The sequence below is a fragment of the Phodopus roborovskii genome, unplaced genomic scaffold (assembly GCF_943737965.1).
Source record: "Phodopus roborovskii unplaced genomic scaffold, PHOROB, whole genome shotgun sequence".
NCBI classification, from domain to species: Eukaryota; Metazoa; Chordata; class Mammalia; order Rodentia; family Cricetidae; genus Phodopus; species Phodopus roborovskii.
In genome coordinates, this window is record NW_026126480.1 from 42,070,516 (window position 1) to 42,092,143 (window position 21,628).

General features: G+C 44.5%; 1 protein-coding gene across 1 annotated transcript in view; it reads right to left on the reverse strand.

Moving 5' to 3' along the window:
• Adam12 (ADAM metallopeptidase domain 12) overlaps positions 1 to 21,628 on the reverse strand; it is a 293,978-nt gene that overhangs the window by 103,726 nt on the left and 168,624 nt on the right. Inside the window, exon 4 of the mRNA XM_051193213.1 lies at positions 6,035 to 6,113. Within this exon, the coding sequence (XP_051049170.1) occupies positions 6,035 to 6,113 (79 nt within the window). The remainder of the gene's footprint in view (positions 1 to 6,034; positions 6,114 to 21,628) is intronic.

The following is a 21,628-nucleotide window of genomic DNA, read 5'->3' on the forward strand; positions in this document are numbered from 1 at the left end:
CTCCTCCTTTGCTGTTTCTCTTTTGGGATAAAAGCTTATATTGTGGAAATAGCTCAGGGATGTCTGAAACATATTTTAAATAAGAGAGAGATAGATTTATATAGATGGTAGACTTAGCTAGCTCACTGCAAACACAAGCACCATGCTTCTATATGAAGCTAACCCTCAGGTCCTACCTCTGATCTTTCTGCTGTTGTACCTATCTATGTTCACGTGTCCACTGAGTCCTTAGCCTACTGCCCCATTCAGATGCAATGCAGATATGTTTGGAGCTTGTTGCTTTCCCTGACTCTTCCTTCTAACCAGTAACTGCTCTTAGTGGTGGCAAGGAGGACCCACCCCATTGTCTGTCAGTGACCACGTGGGCCCGGGGCCCCGCACGGCCACGAGCGCCGCCCCCGGCGGGGGGGCCCCCCCCCCCCCCCGCCCGGGGGGGGGGGGGGGCCCCCCCCCCGGTGGGAAGGGAAGCCCCATTGCAGAGAATTCCCCTCATCAAATATCCTTTGGCTGCTCCATTATCTGTCCCTTTCTCCATTACATGCCAGTTCCTATCAGCAAAACCTCCATCAGTGGCAATCTCCTACTCCGACCAGGTCTTAGTTTTCATCTACCAGTATTTCTTTTTTCATCTCCAAGTCCCTTTGGAAGACACAGACCTGGATCATATGTGCATCTTCTATAACTCCCAAACTTTCAATGCTCAAGTTCTCAACTCTTCATTACTAAAACATTCACACATCCCTGCTGGTCTGTGCCCATCTGTGAAGACATATCAAATATCTCCCCTTTACTGAACCAGCCTTCAAAAGCTAATGTCAAATAGTGTTTGTAATACCCTTTATTGTCACAAATACATCCAAAGTCTCATTTGCATGTGTTTTTATTTTTAAATGCCCCCCCATTTTAGTTTAATTTGTGGAAGTAAATCTGGTAAATAAAGCTTGCTAACATGCTTTAGTCTAATTCTGCTGGCTAAACTAATATAGCAATGGGTAGTGCTTACATGCCGATGAGCATATTTTATTCAACAGTATTCAACCCCAATCCAATGAATGGGAGGATGAGTGACTTGTGGATGGAGATGTTGCATTGATCAGGCGGGCCATGTAAGGTTCAATGGGAGCAATGGAGATTATCAGAAACATTCCCACCCATTCAAGCTGTTCCATCCTTATTAATAGAGAAAGTAGAGAAAAATAGTACTCTTAATCTGAGTCTACTAATGTAATAAACTACACTATTAGAGTTATAAATATTGAGCTATCCTCAAGAGGAGGTTGAAAACTGTGTGCTAGGTAGGAGTTAGATGTAACTTAATTAGGTTATTTACTTCAGTTTCCTAATAAACACTATGAGTCACACTGCAAAAGTGCCTTTTTCATAGTTTGGTAACATTTCTTGTCTAAATCGTCTAATATTCTCAGGACTGTTTATCCCTTATAGATATGCAGAACTCACTTATCAAAATCATTTGGGCTTGATGACACTTTTATGGGTAGACTTAAAAAAGTCTTGGATGTTTTGAGACAGGGTCTCAAAGTATCATTCTTGAGTCGATTTTTGCATGCATTTTAATTTTTATTTTACCTTTGGTATGTTAATAATTTGCATTTTTCATTCTTTTAACTTTTTATGTATATTGCTTATGTCTGTGCACACTATGCTTGCAATGACTGCAGAGGCCAGAAGGGGGCGTCAGAGCCACCACTAGAGTTACAGATGGTTGTTAGCCATTGTAACCATTGTATGGGTAATGGGAATAGAACCTGGTTCCTCTGCAAGACCAACAGCCACTCTTGGCCACTGAGCCACTTCTCCAGATCCCACGAATTTGAATTTTTAAGATAATGGTCAGGATTGTTCACAGCTTTACTGTGATCGAAAACTTGCATCTTCAGTGTTTTCTCTCATCTTGTTAATGTTTTACTTTATTTTCTTCAAATGGACAGATTCCTATTAAACTGTGTGTGTGTGTGTGTGTGTGTGTGTGTGTGTGTGTGTGTGTGTGCGCGCGCATGCACATGCGCACATGTGCTCCTTTTCATTACTTTCTGCTCATTTTCCAAATCCTCGTTCCCAGCACAGACATATCCCCTCTCCTGGCTGTGGGTGGTCCTGGAGATTTTTAGGGTCTTGCTTGGTGAATTAAGTTATGTCAATTTCATTTCTGGACAATTTCCTCTTGGGGAGAAGTTGTGAAGTTTGGGGGGCTGTTTTAAAATGATCAAACTAAGAGGTAAAAGAAGGATGAGACCTCTCAGCCCTGATTTTGGATGGATGGTTTTAGATTTCTAAGAAATCTGGTAAATAGGAGATGGGCTAAAGCATCAGCTGTAGATGAATCCATAGATTTAAAAGTCATAGTGTTTATCAATTTTTTTATACATTTTGAGAATACCTTGCTAGTATAAGCAGTTGGACAACTTTTTTCAATAGGCATTTGCTTTTTAATATTTGTGTGTATGCACGTGTGTGCATGTGTGTGCACATGTGAGCAGCATGTTTGTACATGTGTGTGGTGTGTGTGCATTTTTGCATGGTGTATGTGTGTGCACATATGGGTGTGATGTACACAGGCCCATGTACCACATGTATGTGGAGTAGAGGTCTGCCTGAGGGAAGCAGTTCTTTCCTCCCACTTTATGACTCTATGAATCAAAATGAAGACATGATTAATCTTGACCCCAGAGCCCTTTACTCAACGGAGCTGTCCCACAGGCTCTCCACCCACTTGACACTTGCTTTCTTTTTATCATTATATAAAGGCTGCGTTGTCACTGATACCTCTCTCACCCGCCTTCCTTTCTCTCTTTCTATTTGACTAGCCTGTCTGAAGTCAGTACAACTACAGCAGCTTTACTTACTGACTGATTAATTAATTCAGTTTTATCTGCCCATTTTTGCTTTACTTCTTTCCTTCTATATATATGGGGGTATGGGCCTTGACAAGTTTATTCAACTTATTTAGGACATTCTTATTTTGGTCTTATTCCTTTCTGTTTCATTGTTACTCTCTTTTTCAGCCCTTTCCCTTCATCCTGCCCTGTACTGGATTGAAACACAATTTCCATGAACAGCCTCTTATTTGGAAGCATGAGCTCTGTTTTTCTGGTCTTTGGATGTTTATGCTGAAAATGGTCAGGTGCCTCATATTTTACTTATCAAAGTTAATCAGCATGTCTATTATTCTTAATGCAGGACAAACTCTTAAACTGTTTCAAGTCTCTCTCTCTCTGTCTTGTTTGAGAACATCCAAACATAGTCAGTCCTGTTACAGCTATTATTTTAAGGAGATTTGCTTGATGCAATTGTTTTGCTTGCTGTTGCCTCTGACATCCTACCCTTGTATTCATTTTCCTTCTTGCTGAGCTCTTCTTTGCCTGGGTAGCTTTTGTTAGGCTGTGGGAGCAGTAAGTTCTTGTATTGTTGTGTAAGCATGGCTACTGCCTTCTTAGCTTTGTAAGGCCATTTCAGCATAGAGTTGGGGGTGACAATTACTGCTCCTCTCCTTGCAGTTTTAACTCCCTTGTTGCTGATGAGGAATCTATTGTTGCTTCAGTTGTCTTCATTTGCCACAAACTCCTTTGTCTCAGGCAGTTTTAAGACATCCTCTTTGATGTCCTGAAGGTTCTCTATAAGTCACCCTGGAATATTTCTGTTCTTTTTCCTGGGACTGGTAGATTTTTGTCAAGATTTATATCTTTCTTCAACCTAGGAACCCCACTGTTACAATCTGATCACTGCTTCTTCTCCACATTGACAAATGGATTTCACTGGAATTTCCATTCGATCTATTTTGTTCTTAATTTTTTTCTCCTCTGGCTTTTTTTTTTCTGTCTCTGTTTTGGGAAGGGCTAATTTTTTCTCTCTCTCCTTCTGTCCAGGGGAGCTCCTCCACAGTGTCTTTGTTCATTGTCTGGCTTGTGATTTTTGCCTAAAGGAGCAGCTTTAGTATGTTTATTACCCTCTTTTCTCTTTGCATGGTCATCTTATACACGTGTGCTACAGAAGCTTCCCCATGGAACACTTTAGCAGGGGCCCTAGCCTGGGCTCCAGCAGACTTACCTGGTTTGGGGATAGCTTTGAGGTCAGTGCCTTGACTGGTAACTCCAGCCTTATGTTGACATTCAGAGTCTGGGCATGGGCCAACACATCTTCAATGCACATAACACATGGGAAAGGCTGTGTGGGGCCCAATCTTTCTTTCTTTCTTTCTTTCTTTCTTTCTTTCTTTCTTTCTTTCTTTCTTTCTTTCTTTGTGTGTGTGTGTGTGTGTGTGTGTGTGAGAGAGAGAGAGAGAGAGAGAGAGAGAGGGAGAGAGAGAGGGAGAGAGATAAACAGAGAGAGAGACAGAGAGAGAGAAATCTTTCAGTTCATGACACGTGGCAGACAATTCTTTTCTGTTTCTTAGGGACACCAACTCTTAGGAGTTTCTAATTGCAGACCTCCCAATCTTTTCTCTGCCTCTAGCACCTGGCTTTTATATTTATCCCATTCTCATTTATATTCACTCACCCTATCTCTCCCCTTCCTCACTCTGGATCTTGAGTAGTCTTTGGTGTCTCATGACCCAAACTTAGTAGCGAAAGCTCTAGCTATCTCTAACCCCACATATCATTTTGTTAATTTTAGAGAGGGTCTCACTACAGCCTGGGCTAGTCTGGAACTCCCTGTATAGCCCAGGTTGGCTTTAGACTTGCTGTCATTCTCTTGTGTCCCAAGTGCTTGGATTACAGATATGAGCCACTACACCCAGCTAATGACCCTTGGATTGATTTTTATGAATCATTTTTAATCTTGAGATTGTCACAAAAACCTGGAGGTACTTATATTTTGTTTTGGATTTCTGTGTTTTCTCAGGCTGGGAGAGGTATGGTAGAACTATGTTCCCACATCATGAAGTAGCCACTCCTAAGTGGTGTGAGGCCAATGGTACAGGCCTAACACTGAGAGTGAAGAGGTCTTAGGGGAAAGAGCTACTCCACTGGCTTGCTTTTGAAAACCAAACTTACGTACACATAGTTCTTATACCAGGGAGCCCATTCTTCCCTCATAGGGCATCAACTTTGTCCTCTGCTCTTAGAATCTCATGGAATACACACACACATGGCTGTGTGTGCACACAGATGTGCAATGTGTGCCAAAGGGGAACAGAAAGGAACATGGGTCAAAGCTACATATAAAAGCTCAAAGAACAGTCTCCTGAGATGGCTCAGTGGGCAAAAGTGCTTTCTGCCAAGTCTGATGACATGAGTTCAAGTCCCAGGACCCAAATGATAGAATAGAGCTGATAACTATAAATTTTCCCCTGACTACCACATGCCACTCTACAGACACACTCTAAACTAGAAGGGGACAAATGTCATATTGTTGTTAACTCAACAGAGGAAAACATTATTCACTTGTTTGAGGTAGGTTCAGCATAGTTACTTGTCCTTTATATTTCTTTGCAAATGTTGCAAAGTGTAACACAGCAAAACTCAACCATTCAGGATGGCTTTTTAACCTTTTTTAACCCTGGTCAAGCTTTCTGATAAATAAAAACAACCTCTGCCTCCTCTTCATCCTCCCCTTCTCCTCTTGTTTTCTTTCTTACTCCTCTTCCCATTTAGGCACAGACTCACTATGCAGCCCTAGATATATGGAGCAGGCTGGTCTCGAACTCACAGAGATTCATGTGCATTTGTCTACCAAAGTGCCGGGATTAAAATTCATGGTCATCACATCTGGCTAAAAAGCTTCCTAGGGAATCTGTTTTTGTTTTTGTTTGGGGAAAGGCCACCTTTTGTAGCCCAGGCTGTCCTGGAATTCATTCCATAACCCACACGAGATTCTAACCCTCAGTGATCCTCCTGCCTCAGCTTTCTGAGAACTGGAATTTGAGGTGTGAGCCTGGGCTCTCCAGGGATTCTTAGTGACTAAATTAAGAATTTGGAGATGTGATTAGCTCAGAAGAAAGAAAGAAAACCAGCCTCAAAGTATCAGCAAAGATTCCAACTACAGAGTTCCATTGGACTGAGCATGCAGGAATTACCGTGTAATTTCGAGTGAGGGAGACGTCAGTACCATCCTGCAGATAATGGGTCTCCATGAAGCCATTGGCAATGAGCCCCCTGTGGAAACAGAAATGACATGAAGAGATGAGTGTGGCACTGCATGAGACAACCCAGTGACGCTCCCAATGGGCTTCACCTCTTCAGATTTCAGGGAGATTTTGGAGGGGATCCAAGTAGGGGACAGTCTGCAATGCATGTTTTGAAGAGTTGACCATCCGGTACCTGTGGTACCTGTGGGGTCCCCTTCACTCCTCTGATCTCATTCCTCTCAGATGCACAGTTTAGCATCTGCCATGTAGCTGGATGCATGCCCCCCCACACCATGCACCCACACATACCATCCCTTCCCCGCACCATCAGCCACTCCCCTCCCCCTCTGCGCCCCACTCTTTCATACAGTTGTACAATTTCCAAGCTGGGGAAACCCATCCCCAGATGTCACATTGCTCCACAAAGTAGAATCAGTGGCAAAGCCCCTGCTGGGAAAACAGTTTGGGGGCCATAGTTGTCTTCCTTATAGATGAGAGAACCTAGCGATCGATAAAGAAATGTCACAGGAGAGGTTAAAACAATGATGAAATGTTGAAAGTGATATAGGTGTGAACAAAAAAAGGAAAATTATTTGAATATCTGGAAATCCTGAATTTTCAAGATAAACTAAATCCAGGCAAGCCTCTTGTGTCCCAACTAAAGCTACTACAGTTGCTGGGTCTTCACGGAGACCAGAGCTCAGGCCAGGTGTTTTTAAATGGCTTTGAAGCCTGAGATGATGTGGTCTATTTCATTCTGCTCAATGCGATGCAGGAAACATTTCCTATACACCTGCCATGTACTGTTTTCAGCTGCTGGACCACAAAGATAATAGGCCAGTCTCTGCTCCTGAGGGTGCTATAGCCTGGTAGGGTGACAGAGGGTACTGTCTCAGAGTAGGAGAGCTGTATTCCGGTGAACCAGTGCACACTAGGTAGAGCATCAAGATGGCATTGCAGAGGGAGCTGGACACCGCTGTGCAGTAACAGAGGAGAATGTTGGAAGGACATCAGAGTGGGTAGGGGCAGAGGAATTCCCAGGCTGAAGATGGCCACGACAGGCTCCCTGAAGATGTGGAATCAGGAAGCCAGGTTGTACAGGGCAAGAAAGGGCCATGAACAGAATCTGATTTCATCTGTTGGGCCAGTAGAATCCAGAGTGGTTTCAAATTCTGAGTCACCAGAGGTGCAGTGGAGGGGGTGGCATTGTTGCTCTTCTTACCACCAGTTCTCCTGGGTAGGGGCAAGAGACAAACATGTGACCCAAGCGCAGCCAATCACAGATCTCCCTTGCAGGAAGTGGGGTGATAGAACTTCTGGAGAAGTGGCTTTTCCTCACTTTCTTAAGACTCAGGGCTGCAGAGTGGCCTGCAGTCTGGTGATCACTTGGAGGGGATGCTGGAAGTAGATATACCTGTTATCCTGCAATGATGAAGGGGAGAGGAGCAACGTCCAGCTGCTTGAGCGTATTGTTTCTCTCCAATAAGTCCCTCTTTGCCTTGAGCTGACTCCATCTGAGCTTGCAGCCAGCATCAGGGTAAGTACCTCAGAGCAGGGAGATGGAATTCTGGTATGTAATAGAGGAGAGGACCTTCTTTTCAAAGTCAGATTGCCTTAATGCTCTTCCAGCCAAGTTCAGAATGGAGGGCAATATCCTTGTTTTACATGGATTTCCAGAAACATACATGCCTATTTTAAGTCAGCTGGGCCACTGCAGTGGGTCTGAGCTATGATGTACTTATCCATGAGTGTTTTACAAGGGAAAACCAAAATACAATCCACAGAGAGTTGACAACCACACATGGGTTCTCCTGAGTTCTCTGAAGTCTGTTCACTTCCAGAGTGTTAAAAGACACATTTGGGAGGACTTCCCTGGTGACAGTGGGGTCTCAATAGCCCTCCCTAAAGTTCTCTTCTCTCTGCAGCTGCACAGGCACCCTGGACAGGCCCATTCCCAGAGGCCTGACAGCCTTGTTAGCATGTCCAGAGCAGAGTAAATGGGAGTAGGAAGAGAGCCGGCTGGCAGGTGGGATGGGAGACTATGAAGCCTCCATGAGAGGTATTTGGAAGTTTTAGTTGTCTTTCAGATGAGAGAAAATACAGGCACATTCATGCCTAGGGCACTAGAGAGTTCTGAAGTGTCATGCCTGCTCCTTCCTGTCACGTGTCTCTGAGCAGGCCCTGGGGCGGGTGGCCTAGGCAGCTGTGGCACTCCTGAGTCCACTCTGCTTTCTATCTACCAGGAGTACTTTCTCCTCTGGTTCACACTTCTTCTGGCCAACACTAGTCCCTGGATGGTTCTAGAACATTCCATCAAGGGCTTTTGCATTTATCATATCCTGTGTCTGGGGTGTTCTTTGCATGGTAAGTCATGGGGCTGACTTCTTCTCACCCTTCCTAGTGTAAACGCTGTCTTCCCAGGGGGTCTCTCCTCTGATGTGGAATCTGAAGCAGCCCCTTCACCCGCTACCCACTGCAGAGCCCTTTGGTTTCCTGGATAGCATTCCTCTGTGGTTTATTTTATCTGTTTATGCTTTGCCTCTCTTTGCTCTCAAGAATGTAAGCCATAGGGGATGCTCATTCCCCATTGAGTTTCCAATGGTGGGGACCGCCCACACAGCTCACAGCCTTCTCCTTCCCAAGCTAGTAAAATTTTGCCCAGCACTTCCTTTTTTAATTTTTTTTTTTTGAGATTATAATTTAATTATAACACTTCCCTTTCCTTCCCCCAAACCCTCTTATATAACCACCCCACTCTCCTTCAAATCCGTGGTCTCTGTTTTTCACTAATTGTTATTGCATGCACATATGTATATGACCTGTTCATTCCATATGATGTTACTTGTGTGTATGTCCTCAGGCCTGGTTGTTTGGCCTTGGACAGCCATCTGTTGTGCTCGTCCCTGGGGAGGACCACCTCTCCTGCTCCTAGCTTTTCTCAGTCACTACACAGTCTCCCTGTGTAGCATTGAGACCACATTTCTCTTCCCGCCTCCTCTTTGGTATGTTCCCTGCTGTCCATCCTTGTCCAGCTCATGTTGAGCAGTCATGCTGGTGAGACTTCATAGGGGTAGCCTCTGACATTGCTAGGAGACACAGTCTTACAGCAAACTCCCTGATCGTTTCTGGATCTTACAATCCTTCTGGATCTTACAGTCTCTTCCACAAAGTTGCCTAAGCCTTAGGTCTGGGAGTATTTTGTAGATGTATACATTGGATTGGGCTGGGCTCCACGACTCTGCATTTTGATTGTGGTTTTCTGTAGCAGTCTCCATCTGTTGAGCCCTTCCTTTGAGCCAGGCATCCACTCTGTCTGGGCCATCTCATTTAAACTTTTATAGTAGCTAGCTGTAGGGAGTGTCTGCTATTATTTTTGTTCCTTTTTTTGTTCTGTCTCTTGAGAGAGGTCCAGCCTGGCTTTGAACCCCAGATCTCTGAGAGAATAGACATGTGTCATCAAGCTCTAGACACTGTTTTCTTCCTTCCTTCCTTTCTTTTAAATCAATTTAAAAATAAAACAAAGCAAACAAAAGCTCTCAAAACCAGGGCTACAAGGGAGTTCAGGTGACCTGTGTAAAGTCACACCCAAGTTTGTACTTTAAGAAAAGGTTATTTATTTTTATTTTATGTGTATGAGTGATTTTCTTGCATGTATGCCTGTGCATCACATGTATGCCTGTGTGGCGATATATTATCTATGATTTATAAAAGCTTGCCTGAGGACTCAGAAAGCGAAGTCAGCCATGAGCCCTAGAACCCAGGCACACACCTTTAATTCCAAGACTCAGGATTAAGAGGTAGACCGATCTCTGTTAGTTCAAGGCCACACAGAGCTACATGAAATTGATCCAGTCCTAAAGAGAAACAGTTCACACAGATGATCTCAGCACTTGGGATCACACTCCTTTAATCCCAGGACTCACAAGAGGTATTTAAGACAGGAACAGGGTCTCAGAGCTGGCATTCATTCTCCAGCCACACTGAGGATAGGGCCGCACTCAGAGAGTTAGTTTCTAGCCACAGCATAGCAGTCTGAGTGAATGTGAGGAGCAGTGAAGTCTTGGCTGGCTGCTTTTCTTTTCTGATTTTCGGCTTGAAGCTTGGACCCCATATTAGTCTCTGGGTCTTTTATTTACCATGTTACATGTCTGCAGATGTTAGAAGATGCCATCAGATTCCCCCCCCCCAGAGGTGGAACAATGGCTGGTTGTAAGACAACATGTGGGGGCCAAGACCTGAACCCTGCAGGAACAGCAAGTGCTCTTAGCTGATCCCTGCAGTTAGTGCTTTTGTGCCCCCTGGGGTCATTGTAGCATCACCAGTTCTTCTAAGCTGGCCAGGTTTTATCTGCTGAGCACTTCTGGCAGGTACCATGTGAGACAGTGGAGAAAAGCACCCTGAGTGCAGTAAGGGGTAAATAGATGCACAGATGCAAGAGTCAATCTGAGGACAGCTCAGCAGAGCCCTCTCTTCACGTCCAGGACTCTCTCCTTCCTCCTGGGCGACTCACACCCCACCTCCCTCCTCAGTTCGTTTGATGAAATCAAGCAGGTGCTAGATCGGAGCGTTCTAAGATGTATATCTAATTTAAAAGTGGCTGGAAGTCAGAAGCCCCTGGAGAAAACAGAGAGGGGCAGATGGACAATGGGTGTATTGGAAATATGACAGCAACAATCTTGTATTTTTACCCAAAGAGAAAATCAAATTAGATGGCTCTCCATCAGCAAATGGGAGCAGAAGGTAGATGCGTAATTTCATGAGAACATTCCTTTCCTCTGCTTATTAGATTAGTTGACCTAACAAGGCATTCTCTTCCCCTCGACACCAGACAATGAAAAGCATCTTAACTGTGCCAGGAGCTGATGTTGCCAGTTCCCATTTGCTTTGCTGCTATTAGTGATACCTACATAACACTCTCATTTAGCTGCTAATTTTGTGCTGGAGCCTGGAGGTAAGGCAGAACATGAGCTTCCCCATCTGGGGAGAATAGATTTGGAGTGTCACAGCTGTATGAGACACACCTAGAGCTCTGCCTGGAGTCAGGGAACTGCTTCCAAGCCTGCAGCTAGTCCAGGAAGTGGTACCCAGGGGACTGGGAAAGAACTAGTTATCTTTGAATAAATGTGGAGAAAAGAAGATATCAAAGACATTCCAGCTGGAAGTGGTCACATTCTGAAAGGCACAGAATGAAGGGACAACAGACTGGGAGTCTGGGCTTAGTGAATGTGGCGGAACATGCAGCTACTATTCAGGGGTGTATGTGCGTGTGTGTGCGCGTGTGTGTGTGTGTGTGTGTGTGTGTGTGTGTGTGTGTGTGTGCGTGTGCGTGTGCGTGTGCGTGCGCACGCTGAAATAGGCAGCTGGGAGTGGATCTTACAGAAGCCATGAAACACAGTGGTGACCTGAGCTGATTGCAGCTTTGGGACACTCCTCCACTCTGAAAGTGATATGGGAAAGATTTTAAGGGGAAGGAAGGGAACAGTAAGGCTACAGAAGAGGCCAGTGTGAGTGTACAAAGGACTGGGACAGCAACATATATCCAGGAGTGACACTCAGGAGGGGTCAGTACAACACCAGGGGCTGACGATGGCTGGCGTGGGGATGTCAGGAGGCTACCTGGGATGGGACAGAAACTATTGAGTTCAGTTCATAAACACTGAGTATGGGATGCTGAGGAACCTTTGCTTGGCTGTGTCCCTTCAGCAGCGGACTGTGTATGTGACTCTTGCAGTGTGATGGAGGACAAGCACAACCCCACCCCTTCCATCTGAACACTGTGTTTTCTGATTTCAAAACCTTTGGATACACATGGTTGAAAGTGGTCACTTAGACTTCCCAGTAAAATGTTATGATGTAAGTAAAATTCTTATAAAATATGCAGTTCTGAAAATATTGAGCTGAAACACAAATGACCTCCAAATGGATTTTTTGATCAATATTGAAATTACACTTCCCTGCATTTACCACTATGTAATTTAGTTATATAGTTTGAGGGAGATGAATTCCATTAAAGGACCTGTGCTGTGCCTATTCATTTTGGTCCCTGGGAGCCCCCTCTTACCCTACCCTTCAGTGAACTTTTCTCCTGTGTTCTGCCAGGATTTGGCTCTAGGACTTTACCTTGTCTATGTTGTTTTTTTTTTTTGTTTGTTTGTTTCTCCCACACTGACAACCCTCTCAGACTAATCCAGTGTCTGGCACATGCTGAGGATAGAACACAGATGACACACATTGTTACAGAAAAGCTACTCAGTCCAAACTGAGTAGACCAATAAACGGATTGGGGCTTAAATGGTTTTCACCAATCCTAGATGGGAGTATGGTATGGGGACTGTCATATGCAAGACCTCATTGTTTTAAGAATTCTAAAAGTGTGGGGCTGGAGAGATGCCCCAGTAGTTAAGGGTACCAACTTCTCTTCCAGAGGACCTGAGTTCAGTTCCCAGCCCCCATGTCAGGCATTTTATAACCACCTGTAACTCCAACCCCAGGGAATCTGACGCCTCTGACATCCAAGGGTACCCGCACTCATGTAAACAGACTCACATGTAATCGGAATAAACAGCAGCAAATGATGATTACAATGATGATAATTCCCAAAGCTTGCAGGTCATTTAGCCTTTCTGCATTCAGTTTGATTTAGTCACAGACCAGGTTATTTTTCGGTTATAATTTTGGCATTTTGGGGCTCTAAATAGTTAGCACTGTGCATTTATAAGAACAATGTGGCACTTCACCCATTACCTTTTGTTATTCTTCATTTACTAAATGCTCAAAATATCCAAACATGTTGTGCTTTTTTTCTGAAATAATAGTAATTAATAATAGTAATTTTTCTTTGCCCAGATCCTTCTCATTTAGTTTCTAGAAACTATTATAAATAAAACTGTTGATACAGCATTTTGGAAACTCTATCGAACAATTACGTTTTCTGCCAAGTAATTTCTTAATATACTGCCTCCATTTGTAAGTCACAAGTGTGCCGAGTTTCTGGATTGAAGAGTGGGCATCTATAAAGAGACAGGATGCCACTGCTGTCTTTTGGGATGGATCTCTTGGTTTCAGCTACTCTCATGCCACAGGTGTCAATGGCATCTCAGCAGAAATCTCTTTAAAGTCACAGGGCTTGTGTTAGTCACCTTTCCTATTGCTGTGATGAAATATCCTGGTTTCCAGGGAGAAAGGCTTTGCTTTGGCTCATAGTTTGAGGACATACAACATGGTGGGGACAGTGTGATGGAGGAGCTTGGGGCAGATGGGCAAGTTGCAGGCAGAGTCAGGAAGCAGATGCTGGTTCTCAGCTTGCTCTCCCTTTCTTCTCCAGTCGAGGGCCCCAGCCCAGCAATGGTGCTGCTCACAGTTAGCACAGGCCTTACCAGCTCAATGAACCTAACCTAGATTCCCTAACCATAGTGGCATGCCTAGAGGCTAACCTAATCTAGATAATTTCTCACAAACATGCCCAGAAACTTGTCTCTTAGGTGATTTAGGTCCCATCAAGCAATCAGTATTAATATCCTGGGGCTCATTTGTCAACTATCTGTCCAGTCAAAAGGTTAAAAGCAGGTGAAAAATGACAGTATCTTCTTTCTAATCTGCTTTCCCACTGAAAGCCTTCAATGCTTGGACAACTGTCTGTTGTTTGAAATAATCACATGTTATTTGAAAGTTGTGAATGTGGACTGTCTTTGTAGTATGAGAATGATCAAGTTTAAGTAATACAGTTGTGGCGGGGTGGGCTACAGATAGAAAAGTCGAAGATGCAATTAACTGTTTTTACAGATAAGTAAAGCCCCATGGCCATTTCTCTGGGAACAATTCATAAGGTCAGAGATAGACTGCCTGCTTCCAGTGCTCTGTTGACACAGGTAAACTGTGGCTTTTCTTAGGCTTTAGCATTTTCCTTTAAAGGAAAAATAACCACCATCATTACCACCAGCACCAACAAGAGGCAGCATTGGCTTGAGCTCTTTATCTGCATTTTCAAGATAGGATCCTGTGTATACCAGGCTTGCTTCTGAGCCACATCTTTCTACCTCCTAAATACAGAGAGACTACAGGCATATGCCACCTGCTTGGTTTAAGCAGTGCTGGGGGGTTTGAACAAGGCCTCAGATATTCTAGGCAAATGCTCTACCCTCTGATCTGCCCCCCCCCATCATGTTCATGTTTACAACATCCTTTTCACAGGCCCTTGCAAGATGAGAAGCTAGAGGCACAGAATGGCTACCAACTTGCCCAGGGTCACACAGCTGTTACTGTGCAGGCTGTTTGATTTCAAAGCCCAATTTTTTTATTGCTATGCAAATTATACTTTCAATTTCCTTTAGTCTTACAATAGCCTTTCTGCTCATCTCCCTGTAAATGAACAATTTATGCTTAATGTGGTGAGATTGCCTTTGAAAGCAATTATGAAGGGTTTCTAGTTTGTGTTCACTCATTGCTATGGGTCAAAGCTGAAAGACACAGGAGGAGCAGTATGTGTCTGAAAGACACTCGTTCAGGTGCGGCCATTTGTGTCAGGTCAGAAAGAGCTAACGGTACTCTATACAGGCTGCTGTAAGTTCAGTCATGTAAGTGAAAAACCAAGCCTGCCTAATGTTGATAATAAGCAATAATCTATGCATTTCAGACAACCTAGATATTGTCTGAAAATGACCAACTGGGCTTGACTCCAGCAGACACATCAACTTGTTTATATTTGTATAATGTCCATGGAGGCCAGAAGATGGCCTTGAATTCCCAGGAGAGGAGCTGGTGTTGCAAACATTGTGGGCCATCCAAGGTGGGTTCTGGGAACCAAACTCTAGTGTTCTGAAGGAACAGCATGTACTCTTGAGCACTGAGCCATCTCTCTAGCCTGGCAGACCCAACTTTTATTTCTTCTGTAACTGTGTATGGTACTCTGTTCTGTGAGTGACATTTTGGAGCCTCTGTTCCCTGAGTGCCCACACAGTTGATGGTACAGGATGCTGTATCCTAAGGTTCTCTAACTCCTTACAGGGATGCGGCAAGGGCAGTATTCGACAAGTTTACAGACACCGGAAGCAGTTTTAGAGATGTTAGGACATTTGATCAAAGTCACACAGCTACTCAGGGTTTAGATGCTAAGACATCTTACACCTAGCCCTTGGGCATATCTACTTGTAAGTGGAGAAAAGTGTTTCCCTCCCCTTCCACCCAACATGGGTTTGGATAATCAAACATGCAAGGAGGGTTAGAGTTGAGGGATATGCCTCCTCGGACTGCCTGGTTCTGTCAGAGATGAGTGGGATCACTCTGACATGTCTGGTCATCTCTGGTCACTTATGAGGCCAGCTTTCAGTTCCCAAAGGGTTCCTGTGAGTATCTGAAGGAAGTTTGGGAAGAAACAGTTCTGAGGGATAGCAGCTTAGACGTGAAGACAAATCTATCTTCAAAAATGGGTGACAAATCCATTGACTTCCTCCAACTAGGCCTCACCTCCTCAAGCCTCTAAAATCTCTCAAAAACTACAAGCAGCTGGCGATCTGGGCCTGAATACAGCCTGTGGGGGACATCTCAAATGAAAAGCCTAGTAGATGGGAAGAGGGCTCAGTGGGGAAAGAGCCTGACACACAGCATGAGGTACTGGTCCCCTAGCATCCATGCAAAAGCTGGATATCACAGCAGGCATCTAACTCCAGCACTGGGAGGTAGGAGGTAGAGAAAGGGAGATTCCTGAAGCTCACTGGCCAGCTGGCCTAGCCAGTCAGTGAGCTCTAGGTTCAGTGAGAGACACTGTCCTAGAAAAAGAGGTGAGGATTGGAAGATGAAGACACTGACATCTGGCCTCCACATGCATGTGCTCACACATACAGGAGCACCTGCTTCCATGTGCAGAAACACGCGCATCTACATATAACACACACACACACACACACACACAACTAAGAAATGAGAAAAATACATCAAAGACAGTCACAGATAATATCAATAGTAATGATATTGTTACTACTTTCCCTACTTTGAGGAGGGAGTAGACGTTAGCCCTACTCTGAAGTTGATAACCCCCAACATCAAGAAAAATCCCGAGGACATAAGAGACTCTGACCCTTCCAAATTCTACCATCTAGAACCTATTTGGTATTCAGATCACACAGTAGTACAAATATATATATATATATATATATATTTATATTTATATATGTAGGTATATATAATTTAAAATACATCTTCAGTAAACTGTTTCTAAATTGCTAGCATTAACAAAACATTTAGCATATTGTCAGGAACCATCAAACCAAAACACTTCTACTGTTTGTTGGTTGATTAGTTTGTTGGTTTGTTTGTAGTTAAGAGTCTTGTCATGAAACTCTGGCTGACAGGGAGCTCAAACACCTTTCAATCCTTGGACACACGGCTTTGCAGTTTTGAATGAGCATGTCTGCTATACGTGTTCCTTCCACATACCAGCTACCCTTGGAGAGGACTCAGGTCTGCCGATTGGGTAAGCTTTTTCCCAGCAATCTGGATGCAGTTCAGCCCTCACTCTCCTCACCAGCACTGCATGAAGAGGAGCTTTTATTAATTGGTGCTCGGGGCTGAGGGGGAGTTTCTTGGCCTGGGCGGAAGCCAGCCAGCCAGCCAGCTCCCAGGCAGACACGCAGGCTGGCCAGCTGGGCTCTCTTAGACACTGACCTACATTGAACCAAGCTCGCAGAATGTGTGTTAGATCAAATTTGTTCCTTTCTGCTTGCTCAAAGAGAGTTCTGCTCTGCAAATTTCCATGCTATCGCTGCCAGAGACTGATACAAGGCAGAAAAAGACCCCTACATCCTGAAGATTTCTAAACCAGCCCACAGAACTACTCAGGAGCTCTGGCAGAGGCCACCAAGAAATGCCTCTGCAGTTTGAACAGATAGTTTCTTCTCTTCTTAAAAGGGGGGCCCTGACTATGAACCTGAGCTTATGGAGGAGCATACAGAGCTCTCATTAGTGGGGCAAACACACTTCGTTGCTCGGATCCTGGGGCTGAGTTGGGACATCCTAGGGAAAGCCAGGTGTCTGGCAGCAGTTGCCTGCACTGCTGCCTGCAAGAGATCTTACAGAAGGGAAGAATGTGTCTCCAAGACCACGGGTGGTTGTAAAATACACAATTGCAGAACAAAACAATAAACCCCACCTGAGTTCTAGTTGCTGGATTTTCTCTTCATGGGGAGGGTTGTTTTGTCTTCTGTGTTTTAAAGAAGCTACGGGGACACTGGCTGCTCTTCCAGAAGACCTGGGTTCAATTCTCAGCACCCACATGGCAGCTCATAACTGTCTGTAACTGCAGGTCCAGAGGATCCAACATGCTCACATAGACATACATGCAGGCCAAACATCAATGCATGTAAAATAAAAATGAATAAATCATCAAGGAAACTGCAGGGAGTGCTTGTAATCTTCAAGCCTGATGTAATTGACCTCCCAGGGCTGGGTTGATCTCCCAGCCACTCCTGCTTCTCTTTTCTGTCTTGAACAGGGCTTTGCATTTAGGTCTCATGTGGTGCAGAGCCCAGGGGAAGAGCCATCGAAAGCCAGGCCAGAGACAATAGGCCATGGTTGGCTCTCTCTTTAGGACAAAGGCCACCACAACCAATATGTCCACAATGAGGCCTTTGCATCACCTCCCTCCTCTATATGGGCTCTCTAGAGAAGAGGGCACACTTTCCCCAGTGCCTCCATCCCTCACTCTCCCTCAGCCCCATAGGTTACAGGAGAGTTCATCTACTCCAAATGGCTAATTTTCTATAAGAACTTAAGTAGTGCAGTCAGAATGGCGATGGAATATTTTATGTTCCTCTCATTATTCGTAGGTGAGGGCAATATGAATGACTGTGTGGAGTCTGTTAAGCAATTCAAAACATGACAGAATGCTTTCTTAGGTCATGAGAAATTGAAATCTGTAATAAGCAACATGGCCTCAAACTGTAAAATTAGTTAAAAGCCATGGAAGGGTGACGAGTTGGTCTGCATTTGATTGAAGCAGTACTCTATTACATTTGTGAAGTCTTTGGAGCCTTGTGCTATATTGGCATTCTAATGCTTGGAGCCCTTTTTGTACAAAGCTAGCAATTGAGGCAATGGCAATGCATGTGGGACCACATCCAGAGCTAGAATTTTCTATGTATTTATGTGTGTGCACATGCATGTGCCTGGGCAGGTGTGTGGAGATCAGAGGCTAATATCCTGATGCCTTCCTTAATCTCTTCCCCAACTTACTGTTTTGAGACAGGGTCTCTCACTGGGTCGCTCACAGTTTCGGCTAGCTTATCTAGCTAGACCATGATGCCCCAGGTTTAGCTAAAGTTATACACATGGGTAACATGACCATCACATTTTTACATGGGACACGGAGATCTGAACTCAGGTCCTTATTCTTTTAGTCATAACTTTTCCCAATGTAACATCCCCAAGATGTCCTGGGTACAGATGGGCAATATTCTTATTCAATGTACCCACCCTAGGACAAGAGTTTGCTCCTCTGGATGGGTGTTGGCCAGAAAACAAACAAACAAACAAACAAACAAACAAACAAACACATGCTTCCAATCTTTTTGGCTTCCCAGCACTGGAAGATCAGTGGTTCCCTTCCTTCCTTTCCTTTCCTTTTTTTTTTTTCTTCAATAAAGGAAAATAGAAGAAAACTTCCTCTGAAGAACCCAGAAACTCATATTCAGAGGAGATTTGTGGTTTCATTTTCACACAATGATCTTGCATGCAAAGTTTGGAGTTGGGATGACATCATGTGTACCACTAAACACACGCTCCAGAAAGACGTTCCTCATTAAAAGCTGAACGCTTTCCATGTGTCTGGGGGGGAAAAAGAACTAAATATGCTGAGCAGGGAGGGAGGCATAGTTTAATGACTAAAAAATGTCATTTATAATGCTCTGCCTCAGTAACTCTCCATAGGTTCCCGAAAGGAATACTCCAGCAACCTGAGAGCTCATTGAACCAATCAGCACTTCCCAAGGCCAGAAAACAACTACAACCAAGTGTACTTCTCCACATTCTGGGATCAGGGAGCTGAGTCAACACAGAAAATGGATAAAATACCACCAAAGCACTGTCGTTTTCCCAGAAGCCTGGGTGTTTCCAAAACGAAAGAATCACATTTCAACCCCCTGTAGGATGGAGCACAGTTTTACCATGAACATCCAAATTTGGACCAGTTATTGGATGAGCCTGTGGAATTTGTGCTCATTTTTTTGGGTGTGACAGTGGCGCTGTGGCTATGTAGGAGCATATTAGGTTTTGGAGATGGTTCCGCAGATAAAGTAATTACCTTGCAAGCAAGGGGACCCAAGATCTGTCCCTAGAATTCATTTTAAAAGGAAAACATCAGAGTGTGGTGGCCTGTGCTTGTAATCTCAGCACTAGAGAGGCAGAAATGGGCAGATTCCAGGATCATTGGCCAGTCAGTTTGGCGTCAAGCCAGAAAGTGACCCAGCCTCAGAAAACAAGATGGCTCATACACACGTGGCTGCTCCCCACCCCACCACCCTCTGTCTGGTATGTACATTGTATGCAGTACACACGTTTCCCTGAACCATTGAGTAGTAAGTGACACACATTATGGCCCTTTGCCCCCAGATCCTTGGCTGGCATTTCCTTCTAGCAGATCTGCTACTAGCCACAATATGGTATCATCTGGGAGCATCCTTTTAACTATCCACTCAGGTCACATAGCAGACTCAGAGCAACTTAAAAGTCTTTTTTGTTTGTTTGTTTGTTTTTGTTTTGTTTTTACTTAGGTGTTTGTGTGTGAGTATATATATCTGTCTGAATATGCACCATGTGTGTGCAGTGACCTCAAAGGACAGAAGAGGGTGCCAGATCCCTGGGAACTGGAGTTACAGGTGGTTTGTGAGCTGCCCAATGTGGTCTCTGGGAGTTGAGTCCTAATCTTTTGCAAGAGCAGTTCTTTTGCTCTTTTGGCAGTGTCTCCTCAAGACCTTCCCCATATTATCCATGTCCTTTTGCTTTATCTTAAATAATGTTTAGATACAAGTCACCTGTCATATGATCCACATGGGATGCAAATAGTTGAGTGTCTGTCAGGATATCTATTTGCAGACATGCGTGTCTATCAATCACCCCATGACATGATCTGAGTGTGCTTCCTCTCCCTGCTTCACCCCCCACTCATCACCCTTCACCCCTTGAGCCTTTTGCACTGCCTTTCTTTCCTGAAAATAGAAGTTTTTAAAAATATGTTTGTTTTTTGAAAATAAAATAATTTGATGTTGCCTGGCATTCCTTGTAACTCCTCTGAGGTTGTGTGTTCTCACCTCAAATAACTTCTTAGATGGCATCCCATCTGAGGGAGACTATATGTCCCCCTCTTCCTCACTGATGGAATCATGGTCACTTCTGCAAGGCAGGGGGATGATTCCCTTATATACTGTGGCATCAGTGGGTGCTACATCTAGAGGATTTGAACTACTTGCTACTTGAAGAGAGAAACATAGCTATTACATAGGTGCTTCTGCCTTGCTGCTCATGCCCTGGAGACACATTCTTGCAAAGCTGACCTCGGAGTGGCCTGGGAATTCTTCCCATCTATATGGCTGCTACCTGCCCATAGTTAACAGAGAGCCTGACTGCTCATATTGCTGTGGAACATTGCCCTGTGCTTCATGGATCTTGTGAAGTGTCTCTGGGACCCAAGGGGATAAAAGGGCCATACTTTGTAGAAGAAAAAGGACTATCCTAAACAGCCCCAGAGCATTTTGTACCTGTGGGGGAGAGCCTGGTCCCTCCATTCGGGTGGCTGGGCAGTGACTTCCTAGGACAGCCCAAGCTCTCTATATAGCTTTCTCCTCTGCCTTGAGCATTTGGTATCCTTCTTAAAATCTCTGTAGCAAAATTCAGAGGTCATAGATGGAAACAGGTGGCCGGGAAGGTGGATGCTGAGAAAGGGTTGTGGATGAGCCCAGTGAGATGCCTTTCTTTAGGCTAAAGCAGATCTGGGTATCACCCTCTGAGCAGAAGTGAGGTTGACCCCTGAGATTGCTTAAAGCAATCTTGCTCAGTAGTATGGGGACCAAGGAGGAAGAAGGCCCATCCAGGGAGAGGCAAGACCACTTCAGGGGCGTAGTCCTGCAAGAATGGAGCAAAACAATAGCCTCGCAGTGATCCACAGCCAAGGCAAACAGAAGAGTACACACAGGAGGAGGTGGGCTCCCAATGGAGAAGAGAGCTTTCTTAGAGATGCTGACAGCACTCAGAAGCCCAAGGGCCATATGGCCAGGTGCAGAGAGCTTCAGTTCCCCTAATCTGGGGGCCTGCCTTCTCCCAGGGCAACTCTACAAAATATTATTATTATTTAGTTGCAACAACAACAATGACTCACAAAACAAAAACCAAAACAGGCCAACTATTGGAACAGCAAGAGATTTCTAAGGGGTTTATTTTAAACATATGTTTTCTAAGAGAGCAGGGAGGGCTGCCAGAAATGCAGCATGGAGTGTGTTTTCTTCTTTCTGTGTACAGGGCTTGCTTTGGAAACTGTCTATAAGTGCCCCCAAAGTTTCT